Genomic DNA, 22,629 nt, shown 5'->3' on the forward strand with positions numbered 1-22,629 from the left:
ATTTCATAAATCTCACCAATAAAAAATATACCTGTGCGTTCGGCAAAGTCTTGGAATTCTCATGGTGTTTCTATTTCAGAGATAGGGCTTATTGTTTTCGTACAATCGCTTGTTGCTCGAGGGCTTCGCTGGAGTGTAGTGGTCAAGATTACAACTTTTTCAAGCGGGCCAGTAGACCCGCTCAGTATCCCATTCTCTCTCTCTCTTTAACCAGCCAGTCTGTCTCTCTCTCTTAGGAAAACTCTTCGGAAAACTTGTTACCTTCGCAGAATCTATCAGACCTACAGTTTTGGCTGGTCCCCACCCCTCCATTCGGTATAATGCTAATTTTAACAGGAAAATATTGAAAAATTGAATGGGAGTCAATGGGAGCCTTCATCAAAGGAACGAGTGACAGTGATCATATATCAAAGGAATCTTTGATGTCTGAGACAGTTGCAAAGATGAAAGATTTGACCTTTTTCAAGCGGGCCGGTGTATACTGAGACCCGCTCAGTATCTCATTCTCTCTCTCTCTCTTTCTCTTAAACCAGCTAGTCTGTCTCTCTCTCTCTCTCTCTCTCTCAAACTGAAACAGTCTGGACCTGGCAGGAAGCCTGCTGCGCACATTCAACATTTCTAGGGAGAAATTTTCTAGATACTGTTTTTGTTAATAATAGTAATAATACTACTACTAATAATACATCTAATTACATTTAGTTATTTTTAAAATGTTGTGGTTTTAAAAATTAAATCCCCCGATTTCCGCTTCCGGTTACGCCCCTTTATTTTTGGACTTCCTGTAAACAAAGCGTCAGCCTCGGTCTTCTCCAGCCGTCCTGTGTTTTCTCCGAGTTTCGCTCTCTTCCCGTGTTTTCTCCGGGTTTCGCTCTCTTCCCGTGTTTTCTCCGGGTTTCGCTCTCGTCCCGTGTTTCCCCCGGTCCTCCTGGCTTCTCCCTCTTCCTTGTCACTACTGTCGGTACTGCTCGATGGCTCAGGCCGGGGTGGTGCTGGACCGGGACCAGTTTAACTGCTCCGTATGTCTGGACGTGCTGAAGGACCCGGTAACGATCCCCTGCGGACACAGCTACTGCTCCAGGTGCATCCGGGACTACTGGGACCAGGACGACTACCTGGGGGTCTTCATGTGTCCGCAGTGCCGACAGAACTTCAACCCGAGGCCGCCTCTGGCCCGGAACACGATGCTGGCCGACGTGGTGGAGAAGTTCCGGAAGACCGGACTCCAGGAGGCCGCGACGCCCGAGACCCAGAGCTTCGCGGAGGGCGACGACGTGGAGTGCGACGTGTGCACCGGGAGGAAGAACCGGGCTGTCCGGTCGTGTCTGGTGTGTTTGGCCTCCTACTGCGACGTCCACGTCCGGCCCCACTACGAGTCCGCCGCCTTCAAGAAGCACCGGCTGGTGTGGGCCTCCAGGAAGCTGCAGGAGACCATCTGTCCCCGGCACGACAAGCTGCTGGAGGTGTTCTGCCGCACCGACAAACAGTGCATCTGCTACCTGTGTCTGACGGACGAGCACAAGGGCCACGACACGGTGCTGGCTGAGGTGGAGGTCCAGGACCGACAGGTAACCAGTGATCGATTCAGAGCTGACCAGACACACCACTCACAGGCTGATCCGATCACGTGTTTACATTGATGCTCTGGGCTCTGATCGAACTTCTAATAGTTATACAAAACAGTAAAGATCCTTCACTTTTACTCTTCTTCACGAGCTTAAGGATACAAACTTATGGTGCCAGTTTCTTAAGAGTTTATAAACTGTTTTATTAACGGTGAATACGTTATTTACTGGTTATTGATTGATTGTGGATAATCCTCCCCCAGCACTTACCTGGTCTTTTTATCAGTTCTTTGATTTATTTGGGAAATGTTTGACCACTCATCTGATAAAGTAAACAACTGCAGACTTGGACTTTAAAACCTGTTATCAGTGACTCATCAACAGTTAAATGACTGGAACTAACTTTAAATTAAAGTCATACATAGAACAGTTGAATTGTTTACGGGCATTTTATTATTATTATTACAGAATAGAAACACAAAGCTGTGTTATTATCAAAGCATCTGATCCAAACAGGGCAAAAAAGTACTTGGAAATACCTGAAACCAACGTCTGTCGCCAAACACAAAGAAAGCATGTTGTGGTGTATGTGTCAGTGCCTCTGGGCCACCACAGCACCCACAACTTAAAGGTGTGATACCTCTCTCACAGGTTCCCCTTGAACTCTGGCATGAAAAGCAAATGTCCGGCGCTGCACATTAATGAAGACGAAGATGCTCTCACTTCTGTGAAGGTTACGTGACTTTAGATTCGTGTTTTTTTTCCTCAGAAGCAGCTCGGCGACATGAAGCAGAGCTCACAGCTGCGAGTTCAGCTCAGAGAGAAGGAGGTTCAGGAGCTGAAACAAGCCATTTGCTCTGTTTCGGTAAGCGCTAAGTCCCAGTTCGGTCTGATATATAAATGCAGCAGATCGTTAAATACATGATAAAATGTCTCTATTCTTCTTTATTGCGTAAACACTTCATAATGTATTCATATATTTATATTGTGAACCACCAGTCTTTTGTGGCAAGTAAATCACGTGAGAGTCTTTGCTTTCTGCGTCTCCCTCCAGCGCTCTGCTCGGGCCACAGCTGAAGAAAGCGACGCCCTCTTCACCGAGCTGATTCGGTCGATCGAGCTGAAGCGCTTTGAGGTGAGGGAGCTGATCATTGCCCAGGAGAAGACGGCCGTCAGTCAGGCTGAGCAGCTGCTGGACAAGATCCAGAAGGAGATCGCCGAGCTGAAGAAGAGCGAGGCTGAGCTGGACAAGCTTTCCCACGCCGACGACCACATCCACTTCCTCCAAGTAACTGCACTCAGATTTATTCTCTCCTTCAGGTCTTCAGGACAGAAACTCTGTGACTTAAACACACACGTCAGACTTCATTTCCCTCCTGCTCTCTGTGTTTGCGATCGCAGAGCTGTCAGTCTCTTAACGCTCCACCTGCGCTGTCGGCTTTGCCTCCAGTCACCGCCGACCCCAACATCACCTTCGGCCCAGTGATGACGGCTGTGTCAGACTTTAAAGGACTGTTGCAGGAGGTCTGCCAGGGAGGATTTGTCAGCATCTACGAGAAAGGTAGATGCAAAAAGGCTCGTGCCAGATCTGTGATTTTATCTGGAACAAATTGTTCCTGTTATCATCTCTGTTCATGTGATTTTGTGTTTCTGTGATTTGTAGTGAGAGAAGTGGTGATCGTAGGTTCTTCAAATCCTGCTGCACAGACAGACACCACAGAGTCTGATGATGCTGTGTTTAACGTACTAATGGAAGCAACAGCAGGTGAGTCGAAAAAACAGTTCAATGCTCATCTTCACAATACGTTGGACACGTCAATTAATAAAAGACTTGGCTGTCAGGAATGAATTCATCAACAAAACAACACTGTCAATGTAAAAGCATCTTTAAAGAACGTTTGTTTGATTTTTTTTTTATGACACATATGTCATTCTTACTGTTTTAATGGTTTTTGGATGTCAGGTGTTTTATGTTACACACATTGTAAAACATTTTATGCAAATTTATGATTTTATCCTTCCACAAAGTTTGGTGGTAATCTGTTCTGTAGTTTTTGCGTAATCCTGCTAAGTAACGGACAGAAAAACAAATACAGACATAAACATAACGCCCTTCAGAGGTAATTATGGTTATAAAATGAATATAATGTAATATAAATGTCTATAAATTGATGGACTTGGTCAAATATGTACTCCTGTAGAAACCGTTTGCTTGTGTTTCCACCTCTAACCGCATTATCATGCTGTACAAAGACCTTATTCAGCTTGGTTGTTTATAGGGAATTTGCTGAATCTGCACTGGTAAAGGACGAGAGTCGTGTTCCTGCTGTAACCTGACACTTTGGACAGCTGAGACAACTGTCTTTGTTCTTTTTGTGTTTGCAGCGATCTGTCCGCCTGGGCTGGACCAAAGTCCTGTGAGTCCTCTCAACCCCTTCCTCACTCAGGGATCCGCTGTGCCCACGTTTGCCCTCTCACCATTTGGTAAATTGAGACATTATCAGAAGTAACGTGTTTCAGTGAAAAGTGCTAATTTAGTACATGATGCAAATGATGTCACAAATATCATTTTACTGACAAAGAGGGGGAAAAATTCGGTGTATCTAATGTTTCTTTTCTGTGGTTGTAGGAAAACTATTGAGATATTTTAGTTGTTAAATAATTGTACTAATACCACACTACTGTACAAAAACACAAATGTATATGTAGAAGTCCTGCATTCATTATTATTATGTATATATGTATTTCAAGTATCAAAAGTAAATAAACTCATGTGGCCACAGAAAGACCCCTAAAATTGTAAAGTACATATAGGAAAGAAGTTGTAGATTTACAACAATAAAGTTGTATTATTTCAAGAAAAAGCCATAACTTTGCACAAAAATCCTTCAATTTACAACTTTATTCTTGTAAATTTAAGGCTTAAGATGTAATATCACAAGAATAAAATCATAAATGTAAAAGAATGAAGTAATGAGAAGAAAGTAGTATATTTACAAGAAAAAAGTCACAATATTACGACATTATTCTTGAAATTTCCGTTTTTTTTCCTTTAAATGGCCCCAATACTCCGTCATAGTATGTAGAATATGAGTTTTATCAATAACGGCATTATTAAGTACTGAAACAGCAACTTCTAACTTGGCATATTAGGAAAAGCAGTTTGTGTTTACCAGCTATCCTTAGTGTCCAACACAGGAACATGTGTGTGAGCTCTGCTCTTATCAGTTCACCACAGTCCTAATGTTCTGTCTGTGGCCTCGTGCTGCTGTTGACTAATAATTACCCGTCTCTCTGCTCAGGCGCCAAAATGTCCACCGGATCCAGACCGAGGCACCTTCAGCGACGCGCTCACCCCAGGAGGAAATAGGCTTCTATCAGCATTTCACGGCCTGAACGCCACTGGACTTGACTGCCCTCCCCCCCCCCTCTCCTCTCACAAACAGTTACCGCCATGTACGAATTGTAAAGCTGATTGTTTAGTTTTCACCAATCAGCTGTACTTGCATCTCGCAGTTAAGTGCAGGTGGGAAGGCGATGAGGAAGGAAATGCTGCTGAAAACCACACAGACGATACATCTACCGTTTTAGTATTAAAGGTTCGGTGTGTGGAATTTAGTGACGCCTAGTGGTGAAGTTGGATGTTGCAGCTGAATACATTACATTACATTTCATTTAGCTGACGCTTTTATCCAAAGCGACTTACAATAAGTGCAATCAACCCAGAACAACAAAAATCAAGTAATAGAGAAGAATACCCCTCACCTCACCCTCCTGATGTAAATATAAAGTATTTAAAATATAAAGGGCTCTTTCTCAGGGTAGAGAAAACAACAGTTCGTACATTTTAGATGATTATACACTAGTGAAAATATCACTAGAAAATTATGCTAATAGATCCCTCACCTTAATCTTACACACTGGACCTTTTTAAGCAGCAAGAAGCAGAACTGAATTCACTCTTATTTCAACATTTGCCTGGAAATTTAGTTCAGTTTTTATTCATTTCTGATTTTATAAACTTATTTTTCTTTTTTTTCTTTTTTAAAACTCTGCTAACACTAAACATTCTGCTTTACAGAATCTACGTGTAATAATATATTGTGATGTATGATGTGCTGACATTAAAAAAAACAAACACTGGTTTATATTTCCTTGTATTATCAGCATTCTTAGTATTGTGTGTGTTCATGAGGTGGAAGTGGAATAACAGGTTTTACTGCGCACACAAAAAACCTTGCAGCTCTTTAATGCAAAAATGTTTTGTGTCCAATTTCATATGTCGATGCATCTTAAGTGAATTTACCTACGTATGTAAACCCGGTGGAGGCTGTTCAGCAGGTGGTTCTTTGCTCTGTTGGCTGGTTTCTGGGACGGGCCTGGTTCCTGGTGTGCAGGCTGTGATTGGAGGCGTCACGGTCTCAGCATGTGAAACCCGAGAGGCTGCCATCACCTCACCTGGAGACTACGCCCATCTTTGTCCCATTCCAGTTTCTGTGGGTGTGTGGAGGAAATGGCAGCGGCAACTATTTCTATAGAGCAGGACCAGTTTTGTTGTTCCGTGTGCCTGGAGGTTTTGAGAGACCCGGTGACGATCCCCTGTGGACACAGCTATTGTCTGGATTGTATCGAGGATTACTGGAGCAGGACCAAGCAGAAGGTCCAGTACAGCTGCCCTCAGTGCCGGCAGGTGTTTAATCCCAGACCTCTGCTCAGTAGAAACACGGTTCTCGGGGAAGTGGTGGAACAGTTTCAGCGAAGCGGATTTGAAGCTTCAGCCCAAACCTTGGCCAAACCGGATGAAGTGAAATGCAGCGTTTGCACGGGGAGAAAGAGCAAAGCTGTGAAATCCTGCCTGGTCTGCTCGCAGTCGTACTGTGCGCCTCACCTGAGAGTCCACGATGAACGCTTTCACGGAAAGGCTCACAAAGTGATCCCGGCTTCAGACCAGCTGAGGGAGAAGCTGTGTCCGCTGCACGACAAACCACTGAGGCTGTTCTGTCGCACTGACCAACACGGTGTGTGCACTCAGTGCGTGAAGGAGAGACACAAGGGCCACGACACAGTCTCTGTGGCAGAGGAGAGATCCGCACAACAGGTGTGTTCCAACACTCAGGATGTAGAAATCTGTCAATTGTATATTTGTAAACATTCATTTGCTGTTATACAACTGAGATTAGTATTAACTTTGTTCGAGCATTTTATTCACGTCATTCCTCTGATTTTTACAGTATATTAATCATTATTGGACTCGGACTCAGATGAACTGATTCGATGTTGGTGCCCGGAGGTTAAAGGTCAATGTGACAATTCATTTGGACTCATGAATGAACTGATTGGGATTTGGTGGTCAAAGGTCACGGTCGCCTCTGAAACACGTTTCGCTTTGTGAATGTAACATCACCACAAGCAAACTCTTTCAAATCTGGCGCTAACATTCACTTGGACTCACAGATTAACATCAGTGACCTTATATGACTGGAAAAAAATGTATGTAGACAGAAACTGCAACCACACTTTAGGTTATTTTAATTTCAGTAATTTTTTTGCGGCACCTCCACCAATTATCTTAGTTAAATTTAAAGACAATGGATGAACAGACTCAACAGACCTTTAAATAGTAAATCTAGAGTCTGAAATGACGGACATCCAAAGCTTCAGCGTTTCAAACATTGAAAACAGGGAGAGTGAAATGTGCTCTGGTCCTGCGGCCACATGTTGTGAGTCCAAAGCTTTGATTGTAAAATCAAAACATCCATCTTGAAAGTCAAGCGTGGAAAGTACATTTGAGTGAGCAGCCTGAGGGGCGGCACTGTGTGATATTCATCCTTCTGCATTCTCCCAGAAAAAACTCCAAGAAACCGGTTTGAAGTCTGTGCAGAAATTGAAGGACACGGAGAAAGAACTTCGATATATAATCGGATACATTAAGGTGAGTGTGGAGATTTACCCATGTGGACAAACTGTAGACTTTAAAGAAAAGTTTGGTGTGTGTGACTCCTGAAGACCAGACAGATAAGGAAGAGTTGATCCTCTGCAGCACTCCACAGAGGCGGCGGTGGATGAGAGCGAGAGGATTTTCTCCAGGCTGATCCGCTCCATAGAGAAACAAGGCCTCGAGGTGAAGGAGCTGATCCGAGGCCAGGAGCGAGCGGCTGTCAGTCAGGCTGCGGAGCTGCTGGAGAAGTTGCAGAGGGAGATAGTCGAGCTGAGGAGGACTGACGCCGAGCTGGAGAAGCTCTGTCGCTCGGATGATCACGTCCACTTCCTGCAGGTAGGAAACTAAAGCAGAGGCTTGTCCAAGTGCTTTTATTTCCTGAAACCTTGACTATTACACCAGGTGTCAACCTCAGGAATTATTATCACCTCTGCCAAGATGTTTTCACTCTGTTGCTTTTTAAGCAGTATTATAGCAAAACTTGGAGGGATGCAGTGTTGGTGATGTAAGAACTGGTGCAGATACAAATCAGATCCAGGAATTGGTTTCATTTGGAGAAAATAAGTTTTTCAACATTTTCCATTTTCTCTGGGAATAACATATCAGGCACATGTAGGGGACTGATACGAGTGAAATTTGGTGCAGCTTGATGGACGTGAAGGAGACGGTCTGGCCTCGGCCTTCTAGTTATTTTTAATCATTCTGATGCAAGAGGGGCCAGAAAAAAAGAGAGATTTACTTTTAATTTGCAAGAATAAAGTCAATGTTGAAATTTGAAGAAGAAAATTTTACTAAATCAGAGAAAAATATTTTTGCTATTGTGGATCTTGATAATGCAGTGAGAATGTTGAATAAACTTGAAAAGCTCAAGATTTAAATTGAACCTTTCAAGAACACACCAAACTATTAAGGTTTAGCATATGACTGCCTCATGACTGTGTATAGATGCAGTGGTGAAATAGACTTATGCAGGAACCTGATAATCGTTTGTAATGGATCTTTTCCTTGTGAAGCACTTTTTCTACTTGGAGTTTTCAAACTAATCATCCTTTGCCTTCCTCAAATTGGTTTGATGTGTTACTGCAGAGGTCCAAGTCTTTTCACTTCCCTACCAAGACGGCGGAGATGCCCAGCACTGATGCACTTCAATATACAATGTACAAAACCACGAGAGGAGCCCTGGCTGATCTGAAGGAAAGTCTGGATGAAACATTTGAAAAAGAATTAAGCAGAATCTCTGAGAAAGGTACGTCTTTGTTTCAACAAACATCAAATAAAAGAGAATTGTTTTGGCAAATTCTGAAGCACATTTTCTCAAGTCTTTTTTCTCTGCATTTAGTGATTTCACTGAAGGAAACCAGCAATAAAATCACCTCCGAGAAAACTAAAGGTACAAGCTTTTTTCTTTTTATGGTGAAATTAAGTTATTCAATAATTCCATGTTTAACTCTGATCTTCCAACAGCAAAAAGTGCAGACGTATCGTTCAACTCCGAACCGAAGACGAGGGCTGATTTCCTACAATGTCAGTACAATCATTTATTTTTTGCTTCTGAAATTAAAATTCATCGTGGACACAAATTGACCCAAATATAATCAATATTGGTTAGAATATCATAAGATGGTCTATTAAATATGTATTTTAAATTTACCCACGAATTCTGTATCATAACTACATTTATTCTTTTTTCTTTCCTCCTCTGTCCAGATTACAATGATTTAATCCTGGATCCAAACACAGCCAATCCTTATTTATGCTTCTCTGATGGTCGGAGAGTGTTGACCACGCGTTTGGAGCCGCAGCCTTACCCCGACCACCCGGACCGCTTCACCAACTGGGCCCAGGTGCTGTGCAGAGCCGGTATGGCCGGACGCTGCTACTGGGAGGTGGAGTGGTCTGGGAAGGGAGGGGTTTCTGTCGGCGTCTGCTACAAGAATATGAGTAGAGGTGGAGGAGGGAGCGACAGCAAGCTCGGGCACAACTCCAAATCCTGGAGCCTGGACTGCTCCAGCTCCCTCTGTTCATTTCAGCACAACAAGGAGAGCGTGACCATCTCGGCTCTCGGCTGCAGCAGGATCGGAGTGTATCTGGACCTCAGGGCTGGGACTTTGTGTTTCTACAATGTTTCTGAAACAATGGGGTTACTTCATAAAGTGAAGACTGCATTCACTCAGCCTGTGTACCCAGGATTCTGGGTGGGATTAGGGTCAACTTTGAAGCTGTGTTCTCCTTAAAACTTGAACAGATGAAATGACCTTAACATTTCACAGAGAATAAAAACCAAACAGAGAGAGAGGTTTGTGCTCAAAGCTTTAATAACCGTGTCAGCGGGGAGCAGCAGCAGCAACACTTTGGTGGAGCAAATGAAGAGCAGGTGGAGCTTAGATCTTATTGAAGGCAGCTACATCTACACTCTGGACCTGCAGAAGAAGAAAAAACAAGAAAAACAGGTCAAGGTGTGTGTTTGAAAGTATTTATGTTGTATAGGGATCTGTTGTACATCCAAGTTGTTTAATTTAAAATTAAATAAAGCATCAAGTGTGATATACACAAAGATTTTTTGGGGTGTATTTTTTACCCTCAACGTTTAAGACAAATGAAAGATTTTTGGAAATAGTATTCCTTCTTTTCTAGTAGATTAGAGGATATAGAGGACCAACAAAGTCTCAATAATTATTGGGAAACACGTCTGTACCACTGTCCATTTTATCTACTGATGCTTTAGTAGCCTACACGTTAGACATCAGGTGGATTAAACCCTTCAACATCTGAGTTTCTTTAAGGGAGACACACAAATGAAAGTTGACCGTTACTTACAAAGTCCTCAAACTTGGTGATCTCCTCCTCGAGGATGTCGGTTCCAACCTTGTCGTCCTCGACCACACAGCCGATCTGCAGCTTCTTGATGCCGTAGCCCACCGGCACCAGTTTGGATGCTCCCCACAGGAGCCCGTCTATCTGCACCGTGCGCACACACTCCTCCAGCTTCGCCATGTCTGTCTCATCGTCCCACTGAGGGGAAATGGAGGAGGAAAGACATCAACGTTAAATTTGATTTGAAGTTGTAAAGACAATACAGTGCAAGGTCCATGAGTTAAAGCAAAAAACGTAGTGAGCTACAGTTTTTGCAATCAGAATGAGAATACATTTACCTGACTCCCACCACATGCCGTTCAAGTTTCATTACACTGGGTGTGGCGCGGTGTCTTGCTCTCCCCACATGAATACTTAACATTCAGCGTAGAAGAAATCAACGCCCATCGGTGTTTTGTGATTAGAAACATGAAACTCGTAACGTCCCTACTAAAGTTTAAAGACGTTTCTATGGCAGGACTCTGTGCTTGACAATTTCCCCATCAGCCTTAAATGTACCGCCTGCAGAAGTAATACTTTGCAGCCAATTTAAGACCTTAATTTCCTTTATCTTAATTAAACCCTGTGATACTCACAGGTTTGACGTCCAACAGGATCGATGACTTGGCAATGAGGGTGGGTTTCTTGGCCTTCTTGGCTGCATAGGCATCCAGGCGCTCCTGCTTGACGCGTTCTGCCTCCTCATCATCCTCCTCATCACTGCCGAACAAGTCTATGTCATCATCTTCATCATCACTATTGTCCGCCTTGGCTGGAGCAGCCTGGACTGGAGCAGCCTGGGAAAATAAGAAACAGTTGTACATTTGAGCCGTTTAGAGGGCAGGTTTGTTTTTCCAACAAGGTTGTTAACTTTTTTTTCTTTTCCAGCACCAAAACATTCTTAAGTTATCTACCTTAGCACATGGGACAGCTGCTGTTGCAGGGGTCTTTTCCAGCGAAGCTACTCTGGACTCTAACTTCAGCATGGTTGCTCTCATGTGCTCCACCACTGAAGAAGCAAAAACACAACAAACGTCAATTCTGTTAATACTATTAATACTGTGAAACCATAAGATGTGAGCAAAAGCAGTCAAACACACACACACACCTTTGTGCAGCGTCTGGTTCTCCAGCTCCAGGCTCTTCATGCGTGAAACCAGCTCCTGGTCTGCTCCTGCATGTGAGGATGACTGTGGACAGATTAACACAGATCAATTATCCCGGTGTCATGTTGCAGATCAGGGTTGAAATTGAAACGCAGCAAAGCAGGTGCATTATCATCCAGGCTGAGATCCAATCCAAGCCTGATGTGAAGCAGCAAGCCACAAATCAATTATGATGTTTAAACGAAGCCGTGCAGGTTAAAATCAAACGTGAGCTGGTGGAAAAAAGAGCCTGTCTCCGACTAAAGGGTGTAAAACAACCAAAATATATTTTTTTAAATAAAGTAAAATCAGCGTGATCTAACTTGTTAAGCAGTGAGATCTTCACAGGCTTTAGTGGGTGGATGTTCTTTTTTCCAGTTACAGGTTAGATGTTTCCAGTCTTTGTGCTGAGCTAAGCACGGAACGATATGACTGTTGTGTTGATCTTTTGGTGCAACTCTTGTCAGACTATAATTGTAAATTTTATCAATGAATAACCACCTCATTAAGAAGTTATAAGAAATGTCCTTTGTCAATAAAGATTAGTGTTACAAGCACAATAAATTAGCATTTTAATTATATTTGATAATCACCACAATATCCTCCAAACTAAAAATGAAATTATGCAACATGAAACCAGTTAGTGTTTGTGCAGGATGTTTGGTGAGATGCTGATACAGGGTCAAACATCTTAGTGCTATGATAAAGACGCAGCCAACACACCCAGCGGTCCGTCTCAGGCTCGCAGCGTTCTCAGGTCTGAACACAGCAAAGCTCAACGTGCACCACTTACATTTCTGTGCTGCCGTTTCTGATGGCGCCCTTTGGCCGGCTGCGGGGCCGTTTTCACCTGCACCCGCTGACGTACAGCGTTAAGAGTAAGGGAGGAAACGCAGAAAAGACAAGAAGAAAAACAGGCGTTGGCTGAAGTAGAGAGTCGGCTGCTACACACGGATCATCAGAGCCATCAGTAGTCACATGATGTGAATGCTTTGAAACTTTTATTTCAAACTATATTTATGAACTTTATGAATAGACTTTAAAAAGATGTTTCCGAGGCATGTTTCTCTAAAAAATACAAAAAGAAACAGCACATCAACAAATCTATCTGAATTATTAGAAATCCCAGAGTACATGAGAAGATGTGCCCTTTTCTAATTATGTGAAATTACCCTTTAAGAACTAGAAGCGATCACACTATAATCTCTATTGTTACAGGGCCTGTGTAGTGAGAACACTTCAGAGCTGCAGCCCCAGGACAGCCCGACAGGCAGCGACAGCTGCCAAACCACCTGACCCTCCTCTGAAGGACGAGTCATTTCTAAATCGAGTGGCTTAACCCGCATGCACGCGGCTGCTCCGAGCTGCCGAGCGCCATGACGGACGATGATGCAACTAGCGCTTTAAACCAACAGACTGACAGAGAGCTGTGCAGGAGGAAGACAGGAAGAGAGAAAGCGCCACAGGTGCAAGTTTGACAGTAAAAAAGGTGTCTAAAAAAAGACGCGCATGTAGTACATACAGCCCTGATGACAAGGTCTTTGGGTCTGTGGCTGGAAATAAAGTGTGTGTGGTACCTGTTGCTGTGTGGAGGGCCCGTTGACTCCCTCGTAGAAGCGTGTCTCTGCCTCATCGTAGCGCTGTTTGTCGAACCAGATGTTCTCTGAGGCGAGGCACTGGAGTCCACTCATCTTGGTACTGAGGAGGTAAGGTGAGAAATTCAGGATAAATTCAGACAGTGTCAAAAAAAAAAAAAAAAAACTTCATTAGTACTTCGGACAGTTCATCTAGGAGTCGTGACCGGGTGTTAAAGCGTTGCAGTCGGCACAATCAGACACAGGGAAGGAGCAACAGAAAACAGATTAACAAGACGCTGGTTTCCATGTTACGACAACATGCAGAGTCACAGATGACACGAAGGTGGAACAGGGAGAGACAAATCAAACCATGAGACAGACATTTACTTTTAACACAACCAGCAAGCCGACATAAAAAAACGGTGGCATCACATTCTGTGAAATAACAGATATAAAATATAAAAATATAAAAGAACAAAAGGTTATAATAACTTGTGACATCTTTGTTTCACCTCCAGTTCTAATTGAACTGGTGGGTTTACAGCAGCAGACGGGCGTCTGCACATTCCTCAGCCAGTGACACAGAGTTGCCTGCTCTGCAGAGTCTGGATTATAGAACAAAACACTGCTCACCGCCAAATCAACAACCCCCCTTAGTGATAGCAGAAACCTACTTATCAACACACAGAGCCAATTTACTACACATGACTGAATATCACTACAAGTTGTACATCGATTTACATGGTTAGTCTTTGTGGGCGTTTAAACCTCATGTATATTTTACTCAATCTGAGCTGGATCCGAATCCTGAAACACAAATTACTGATGCATTCCCCTGAGTTTCTTTAAAGGCTTATTATTAAATACCAAAAGACTGCACTGCTCAGGATTCAAAAACTGTGGAGAGGGTAAAGTTCCATCTCCCTTTGCAATGATTGTGCGATATACAGCAGAACTACAGAGAACACAGCAGCTGGAAGTTGAAATGCAGCGCAAGTGCGAGGTTCAACTTATTTGTTGAAACCCTGCTTTGTCAATGGATTGATCTCCTTTAAAAAGGGAAGAATGGTAAAGAATGAGAATGCTATATTTTTCGCCAAGTGAGGCAACTGTTAAGTCAGTCAAAATGTGTCTTAAACAAGAAACTACAGTTTAAATAAATCTGCCTATCAAAAATATGACTAGGGCTTGAACGTGGGGGGGAAAAACCCATTCGAAATCAATATATAGTCTATAAGAGCATCAGACCGTCTGAAATAGTTTGTCTCCTGATATTTGAATACATCCGAACAAATTCTCTGTCACGTCAAATTTGTTCTAACTTGAATTTTGGAAAAACTGAAAACCCTTTAATACACAATACATAAGTTAGCATAACAAAAATGCAGACGGACAACAACTGAAAACCATCCTCAGTTAAAAAAAAAAACTGAAAACACACAGCAAGTCTCTCCCATTCCTTATGTGAGGAGTCATACTTGTCCCATTTGGGTCTGCTTTGCGTCTCAGAGTGGACCCTCTTCCTGTGGTAAGGCCCCCTGCTTCCTCTGCCGCCCTGCTCGTTCTCAGAGGACGTGCGGTTGCGGCCCCTACTGGACTGACGGTGAGGGGTACCAGAGGCCTTCACGATGGGGACAGGGTCCTGCTGCTTATTGCTGGTGTTTCTGGAGCGGAAGGTCAAGTGGCCTTTGGTGCTTGGGCTCCGTGGAGAGGACGCCAGCGGTCCGTTGTTATTGGAGGCCAGTCGGCGATAGGAGTTGCTCTCCGCCTGCTCATAGGCACTGCGGTTGTGCCAAATAGCTTCTGCCTGCCTGCACTGCTGACTGTTGGGCGGAGACTGATCCATTGCTCTATTAAAGGGTTATCTGATCTGAAAGGTTAGTTTTAATAGACAAGTTAATTGAGCAATTACTTTATTGATCGTCACTAGAAGATTTACATGAAACCATTTCGATGATCAATTGCGGTCCTGTTTTTCGTAGCAAAAATGCCAAACGTCTGTCCATTCCAAATGTGATGGAGTACTTTTTTTGTATATTGCAATATATGTAATTGTAACAGTGATGATCATTTTGTATTATTTTTAATAATTACTCCTTGATTAATTGATAACATAGGTTGATTAATCGAAAGCAGATTAATCAATGGAAAGACAAGCTTTCCTTTTGTATATAAGTTAGTATGATAGCCACATCCTAGCAATACCTTTCCATGCAATTAAAGGATTGCACAAACTGCCCCCTCGAAAACTCATCAACATCTGTCTGAAGAAGTGGAAAGACGAGAAAAACACCAGACATTTGTCTTTGTGGAGGACTAATTGCAGAGCTGTTGTGCTGGATGCACCTGGTGTAACAAGTCTCAACCAATCCACAACTGCAGTAATCCAGAGTATGTGGTGAGGAGCAGCCCCAACATTTAAAACTCACCTTTGGTTACTGGAATGAGAAGCTGATATGCAAACAGAGAGTAGATAGAAAATACGAAACTCAAACCCTTTATAGTCCGTTGGGGAAGCAACAAGTGCTGAAGATAAAATGAACGCAGTACAATTCATATGGGTTAGGGTTAGGCTCACTTCAAATGTTAGCTCTAAGAAGTTTGCATTTCATGTTTAATATCCGTCTTGTTGCTTCAAGTTACTAGGGTTGTCAAAAAAAACTCGGATACTAAAATAGATACTCATTTGCAGCAGTATCGATACTGACAGAGCCGCCTTCGCCTCCTCCAGTCGACACAAACCTTCACACAGCCCCTCCCCTCGCTCGCAGCTGAACACATGATCGCTAGTTAAAGGTTCAGTGTGTAGAATCTAGTGACATCTAGTGGTGAAGTTGCATGTTGCAGCTGAATACCCCTCACCCTCCACTTCCAAACATGAAAGAGAACCTGTCATAAAAGGTGTTTAGTTTGTCCAGTCTGGGCTACTGTAAAAAAAAACATGGCAGCCTCCGTGGAGAGGACCCGCTCCCAATGTTAATATAAAGTATTTAAACATAAAAGGGGCCATTCTAGAATAAAGGAAAGAACAATTTGTACAATTTTAGATGAAACACACTAGTGGAAACATCACTAGGGTTATTTTTTATTCAATTTCGGCCAATAAATCCCTTTCACCTAAATCTTACACACTGGACCTTTAACATTCACAACACTGAGCTTCTGCTGCTGAAGCGTGTTCGCGACCAGTTTTAGTCCAAGATGAAAAAAGCTTAAGTTTGGCAGCATGTTGCAGACGAGGCAAATAACCAGGGAACCACTGAGGATGATGATGAATAAACAATGTGACAAAGTTCGAGCAGCACAACTGACTTGGCGAAACATCTTCTAGACAGACGCCCCGGGTCTTTGTGAGACCAGTAAAGCTCCAGTTCAAAACAACATTGAAGTATTAAAACAGTTTTAAACAGCTTAGCCACATTAACAGTGTATTAAGTTATCATTGAGCTAGCGGATAACGGCTAGGGCTTATAATAAAGACGGTCCTGTCCGTCTGTAGCGGTAACGAGATAACATTGAACAAGATAACACACTTAGTGAGTTTCTCTCAAAGTCCCAGACTGAAGCTGAGAAAACCAGCAACTGCACCTGAACAGTGGTGTTGGTGTTAATGTCCGTATTGTTCTTATCTTTATTAAAAACACGTTGTATGCCTCTTACTGTTTTTGTAATGGTCTCGAGTTTGATATTCTAGCGTCGTGACAATCCTACAAGTTACACGGCAACTTTTTTTTTTTTTTTCTGACAGCACGCCTCCAGCTCGTAGTTCACTTGACCACGTGGCGCTGAAAAAGTCACATATGCACATCATGTCCTGCTCTTTACAAACAGCTGCAGCTCCAGTGACGTGCTGGTGGGAAACACAACCTCTCGGGACTTACTCTGGGTTTTATTCGGCGTTCGGCGGCTCGGTGTCGGTGCTGTCGCGTGCTGCCTCGCCTGTAATCCGACGGTAGAAGAGAACTCCCGGTGCCGGGACGCGCGTATTCAGCGGTGACGGCGGGGGCGGACTTGACTGTTCGACTACTTCAAGTATTTACACTTTAATTGAACCTCCTTTAAAAACTTAATGATATGAAACTGACTGAAACAAAGTAAGAGACTATACATTCTTAAAATAAAGTATTAATCCGCGTTGTCCCTGCTATTTAAGTTGGACTTTAAGATTGGTATGATCCACTTTACCAAAGACTACATTTCCCATAATCCTAGGGGCACGGCAGTTGACGGGCAGCTGTAAACAGGATTTACCCTGATGTAAAAAATATTATAAATTCCCTGTCCTGACAACTCCAGCTATTTTTATTTAATTTAATTTAATTTAATTTATTTTATTTTATTATGCAGTGTTGATTTTGTCTTTCTAATGAAATCACCACCGTCACTTCATCACATAAAACCTTGACAAAAGGTCGGTGCATGAAGTGTAATTCATCTGCAGTTGTTCTAATCGTATATTTAAAAAATGTAACTTGCAGGTATCTCTGACTCCAGAGCTGCAGGATTCAGACAACAACTGTTATTATTATTATCATTATTATTATATAAACTGTTGCTGCTATCAATAATTACATATTTACATCCACAATTATCTAACTATAACTTTATGATAACTTTAAATCTCATTTTTCATTCTACAAGCAAAGTATTGTATTTTACTCACTGTTGAATTTCACACAAAAGCTGTGGTACAATAAACTTCACATATTAGACCAGAGACTTCAGTTTATTTTGGGACATTTAATAATTTTTGTGTCATATTGTGGGCTTTTTAATGTTTGATTGTCAGTTTCCCAAATGAAAGCAAGTTTATATATTTTTTAACGTAACTGCAAAGTTAGAACATTAATAAATTAATAAATTCAAAGGTGTAGTGTTAGGGTATCGGTTTCCAATCACACTAATATACTAACAACAATCTTATACAACATGAAAAACTGCAGATGATGCACAGACCATAAATGTTTCTGATTAAACTTAAGTTTAGTTCAGGTTAGGTTTGCTGTGTAGCCAAATAAACATGGGCTACTTTTATTTCCCTTTTCCTGCAGAGGGCAGACTAGTCAATTTAAACAGAACATTAATCCTGTATATAAACTCCAGCCTTTAAGTCTCCTGTGTATGAATCAATAATGTTTAGTATAGACAAGAGGACAGACTAGAGTATTGATTTAGCTTTATATATATTTTTATTTTTTAACTTTTTACTATTTTTGAATAATACATTTTCATTATGTTGGACTGTCATAAGATTACTACAGCTAATTTCTCCAAAAGTCAGAAGTCTAAAAGTTCATAAATAAATAATCAATTATAATCAAGTTTGTCCACGATTAGACCATAAGAGTTTAAATACTGAATCCAAACAATTCTAACCTCTTGCCTCAGGCATTTCAGTTCAATAAGAGTAGATATAGACTTTCATTTCTCAGTGACAGATGACACTGAGGAATCAAGTGATAACAATAGTTTACGTCAAAGGAAACATGATTTCAAATGAAGCAGCATGAGCGCTAACATCTTTCTTATGAATCACAGATAGATGAGTTACTCAGAATCGTGAGAACTCTGACATATGCATGTAGGCTTTCAGACCTTAGACCTTCGCTAACCTGCTGTAACAAGAAGACGTTTCATCATCTGTGAAGTGGAGACACTCGTGGAGGTTTTTTTGAACACATGAGCACATCACATAGGACATCAGTTAACATCAGTTAACTCTCAACCAAACATTTTCAACTTTTCTGTGAGGGCCACTCTGTCATCCTTTCATATTTCATATCTTATTACTCACATCACTTCTGACTGCATCTCTTATTTTTCGCATCATGTGCTGTTTTCTAGCCAAGTGACATGAGTCACCTGAGTTATGTGCTGTAACTAGTGTATGTTGCTTTAGGGGGTTTAATGCCAGTATCACACTTTTATATATATATATATATATATATGTATATATCATTAATCTGGGCAGCCCCTTGAGTATTGGTGTCCATCTTACCTCAACAATATCTGGTCTAAAATGCTTTCTCTCAACATCAATAGTGAATTATTAGCAGAAGGCACATCACAGTTCAGTCTGTGCACTTTTAAGAACGGGAGAATAAAACCGTGAAGCTTTTTGGCTCTAAAATGATCTGCTCCGCTGACGTAGGATGGAGCGCTCACGTTCTGGAGCCTCACATGCTAAGTTGAGTTGTCAAACCAAATAACGTTCACATTCTAGTGTTGCTAACAGGTTTGAACCAGGGTGTAAACATAATTTGGCCCCGAGAAATTAAACACAAGGCATTTTATGGGTCAGCAAAGTAAGCAGAGGCACATATAACACTACACTGACATGGAACATTAATTGTTAACACTTGAGCCTTGACTAGTGTCTCAGCATTAGTGATAATCCATGTGGATTTCAGACCTCCAGAGGCCTCAAATGTTTACTCCACATCATTTGGATCAACGTAATTTGATTAATCACATATGCGAACCACTTTATTTGAGTCCTACATCCTGTGGTCCTTTTAGAGGGACTCCAAATCGAGTTATAAGACCTAGACTGTTTACTCCATATTGAAGACATTTGTTTTATCAAATTGCTTTAACATTTTCTGTCAAGTAATATTAACAGAGCAAAGCCTGGACAAGGTCGTATTTGTCTTTTCATAGAAATACTTTAAGGCTGCAACAAACAATTATTTTTTCTTTATCAGTATGTCTCACTGTTATGTTTTGTACAAATAGCCAAAATATTCAGGTTGCTTCTTTGTTTGGTTAAAAATTAAAAATGTTATGTTTGTGGAAAAACTGGCAAATGTTTTTTCATGAGAAATTAGTGCTGGGGATATTCTGGTAAAAATTATTGCCAAAAAATTGCCTGCTGATCAATAAATCAACTAATTACCTCAGCTTTAAAGTGCTGGTTGGTGTCGCTGTCTGGGGAATTATAAAATATTGCTGTGTTCTCTGAGGTCAGTTGAATCTTTTTTGCTCCAGGGCTGCTCAGGGGTTTGTCTGGTCATGCTGACAGCCCTCAGGATTTAAGGACCAATCACAAGTTGCAACATCCCAGGATTTTACCAGGCCAGGATTGTTGAATGTGGTCGCCTCTCTCTGTCGATCCTATAATTTTCTGTCATGTCCCTGCGTGTGATTTTTATCCATGAAGGCATTTAAATGGCCAGAAGTAAATGCAGGAGTTGGCTTTCAGTTCTTTTCATTTCCTTTTTATCTAATTATGTTAATAGTTATCAGAGCACAGTGCTGCGGGTGTCAGGGCCATCGAGGTTTGTGTCCATCCTCAAATCTATGTGGCTGAAGTGTCTGAATCTGACAGCAGATACACAGCTTTTATTTCAAAAAAAGTTAACTGCAACATATGTAAAAACAATAACTACATTAAACTTGTTTGCAGTCGTAACTTAAATTTGTTCTTATTAAGAGGACATGTGTAAAAGGCCCCTGTATGTGCACTGGAGGCTTCAAATTTCCACGACACATAAAATAATGTTGATTTACCTTCAAGTAGTTGTTATGTTATAAAATCATGTTTATTTATCTGCTGAACTCACAGCGAAGCTCAAACATCCAAGTGAAGCAACAGAAGCAGAGGAGTTTATGAATCACCAAAAAACTATGGTGACGTTAAGATTTAAAAGCCATTTCACTTTTCATAAAGGGGAAATCATGAATGAAACTTATCAACAAACAGAACAAATTCAAACTCTTCAGCTTCGGATCTTTTTCACCCTCTCCCCTTCTGTTTGTCTTTCATCATTTAAAACAAACCAGTCATGGGAGCTGGTAAACGAATAAAAGATTAAAGATCAAAATGTAGTCAATTACCCGATCAACTAATCTGTAATATTTTGATAGCAATCCATGATAATTTCAGTAATCTTTTAATAAAGATCATTAGAATAAATATATTTAAGAAGAAAAATAACAAAATATTGAAAATGTATATTTTGTCTGGTTTTTGTGTGAATATCTTAAGGTTTTACAGATTTTACGATGGACAAGTCCTAAGTCTGTCTTGTTAAACATAATTTTGAAGAGTGCTTGATGCAGATGGACCGTTGAAGAATTTGACACGATGTTCATTTTACCCTATTTGCCTTTCATGAGGAAAAAGATCAAATGAAGTTGTAAATTGTTGTTCAACCAGACAAAACCGGAAATCTGAGGATGTCACTATAAGGGCCCAAGAAACTTGTGATGAACTTATGTTTAGCTATTTTCTGGTATTGTATTCACGAATAATCATGAAAAATGAAAATAACTTGTATTTGCAACCACTGGCTTCATCTGTTCCGTGTTCCTCCCAACTTCAGCTCTCATATTGACATTTTAAGCACATCTTATTCAAAAGATGCTCACATAGTTCTGGCTTGTGAAGATGTTTGAATTTGACACATTCTCTGCTGTGGGGATCAAACTCTGTCTTCAGCCTCCTTCCAGCAGATACATGACCCAGACTGCTGCACAAAACTGAAACCAGTGTTTGAAAAATAGGACAATATAATATAATATAATATATGATAAAATGGGACAATATAATAATAATAATAATATAATAATAAAATAAAATAGGACCACAGCCAGCAGGCATTGTTCGTATCCTGCAGACATTTCGTTAACGGATGTTTGTAAAAGTGTAACAGTGTTTTATTATTAGGTTGATATGAACCAAATAAGGAAGTAATGACAGTAGGCTGATAACATGCCACCTGTTACCGTAAGGTTTGTTTTAATTATTTGAAGCCACAGGGACACAGATTCACGTCCCGGGGAATGACCTTTTACTTAAGGTGCTGCTGTTTGCACCTTAAGTACAATGTTCCCGTAAATTAAAGAGTGGCTGAAGGTTGAATCCCATGTTCTTGTTCTTATGGGAACTGCTTGTGTTTTCTGTTTGAAACTGCTCCATTCCACATTCACACATGGAAACAGTCTGATGTGACCACATTTTCCACTACAATGTCAGACTGCATATCTCCACCACGGCCCAACAGTTATAAAATCACATTTCAATTCCCCATAGCCCCAGATTTGTATTTGGATCTGCACCAATTTGCCCACACACGCACATGTCATTCAGACAAACGTGTGATTTCTTTTCATCAAGATCTATAATTTATTCTCTAGGAATAATAAGGAAAATGTTGAAAATGCCATATCTCGCAATGTTAAAGAAATCAAAATAAAAGTCCCTGGATCAGCTCCCTGATGTAAAGCTGCACCAAATTTAGATATTCTTCCCTGACCTATAACACATCTTTTCACCAAGTTTCATGATAATCTGCCCAGAGGTTTTTGTTTAATCTTGCAAACAAACAGACCAACAAACAAACAAACAGACCAACAAACAAACGGACAGCGGTGAAAACACAAACCACCACCAGTGGAGCAGCATGGAAATACTTTCCTTGTCAAAGGTAATACAATGGTAGCAGATGAGGGTGTGTGTCAGTCATAAACATTCTCCAGAACATGGAAGGTCAGCTGTCCTTCAATCACAACCCTGTTCGGCAGCCTCCAGGCTATTGTGTCCTCCGTGTCCT

At 41.4% G+C, this 22,629-nt stretch overlaps 3 protein-coding genes across 7 annotated transcripts; 2 read left to right on the top strand and 1 right to left on the bottom strand.

The window, feature by feature from the left end:
• Window positions 1-738: 738 nt before the first annotated feature.
• On the top strand, window positions 739-5,712 carry ftr67 (finTRIM family, member 67). 2 transcript variants are annotated; one of them, XM_035169451.2, is made up of 7 exons: window positions 739-1,565; window positions 2,335-2,427; window positions 2,617-2,850; window positions 2,964-3,123; window positions 3,226-3,327; window positions 3,948-4,046; window positions 4,865-5,712. In XM_035169451.2, the coding sequence occupies exons 1-7, from the start codon at window positions 969-971 to the stop codon at window positions 4,930-4,932; spliced, it is 1,353 nt and encodes a 450-aa protein (XP_035025342.1). In that variant the 5' UTR covers window positions 739-968; the 3' UTR covers window positions 4,933-5,712. The 2 variants fall into 2 exon arrangements, with proteins under 2 accessions (XP_035025342.1, XP_035025341.1); XM_035169450.2 differs by having other exon boundaries at window positions 742-1,565; window positions 2,332-2,427.
• A 111-nt stretch (window positions 5,713-5,823) lies between these two features.
• Window positions 5,824-10,050, top strand: LOC118117310 (E3 ubiquitin/ISG15 ligase TRIM25). Its single transcript, XM_035169449.2, has 7 exons — window positions 5,824-6,660; window positions 7,408-7,494; window positions 7,603-7,836; window positions 8,587-8,746; window positions 8,840-8,890; window positions 8,965-9,024; window positions 9,208-10,050. Exons 1-7 carry the CDS (start codon window positions 6,076-6,078, stop codon window positions 9,732-9,734), a joined length of 1,704 nt encoding a protein of 567 aa, XP_035025340.2. The 5' UTR covers window positions 5,824-6,075; the 3' UTR covers window positions 9,735-10,050.
• Window positions 9,798-17,078, bottom strand: LOC118117314 (elongation factor 1-delta). Of its 4 annotated transcripts, XM_035169453.2 has the most exons (9): window positions 16,957-17,078; window positions 14,554-14,945; window positions 13,076-13,196; window positions 12,292-12,357; window positions 11,462-11,543; window positions 11,268-11,362; window positions 10,950-11,150; window positions 10,318-10,512; window positions 9,798-9,920 (listed from the first exon to the last, which is right to left on the bottom strand). In XM_035169453.2, exons 2-9 carry the CDS (start codon window positions 14,919-14,921, stop codon window positions 9,882-9,884), a joined length of 1,167 nt encoding a protein of 388 aa, XP_035025344.2. In that variant the 5' UTR covers window positions 14,922-14,945; window positions 16,957-17,078; the 3' UTR covers window positions 9,798-9,881. The 4 variants fall into 4 exon arrangements, with proteins under 4 accessions (XP_035025344.2, XP_035025346.1, XP_035025345.2 ...); XM_035169455.2 differs by lacking the exon at window positions 14,554-14,945; XM_035169454.2 differs by lacking the exon at window positions 12,292-12,357.
• Window positions 17,079-22,629: the final 5,551 nt, after the last annotated feature.

Source organism: Hippoglossus stenolepis, chromosome 11, assembly GCF_022539355.2.
Source record: "Hippoglossus stenolepis isolate QCI-W04-F060 chromosome 11, HSTE1.2, whole genome shotgun sequence".
Taxonomy (NCBI): Eukaryota; Metazoa; Chordata; class Actinopteri; order Pleuronectiformes; family Pleuronectidae; genus Hippoglossus; species Hippoglossus stenolepis.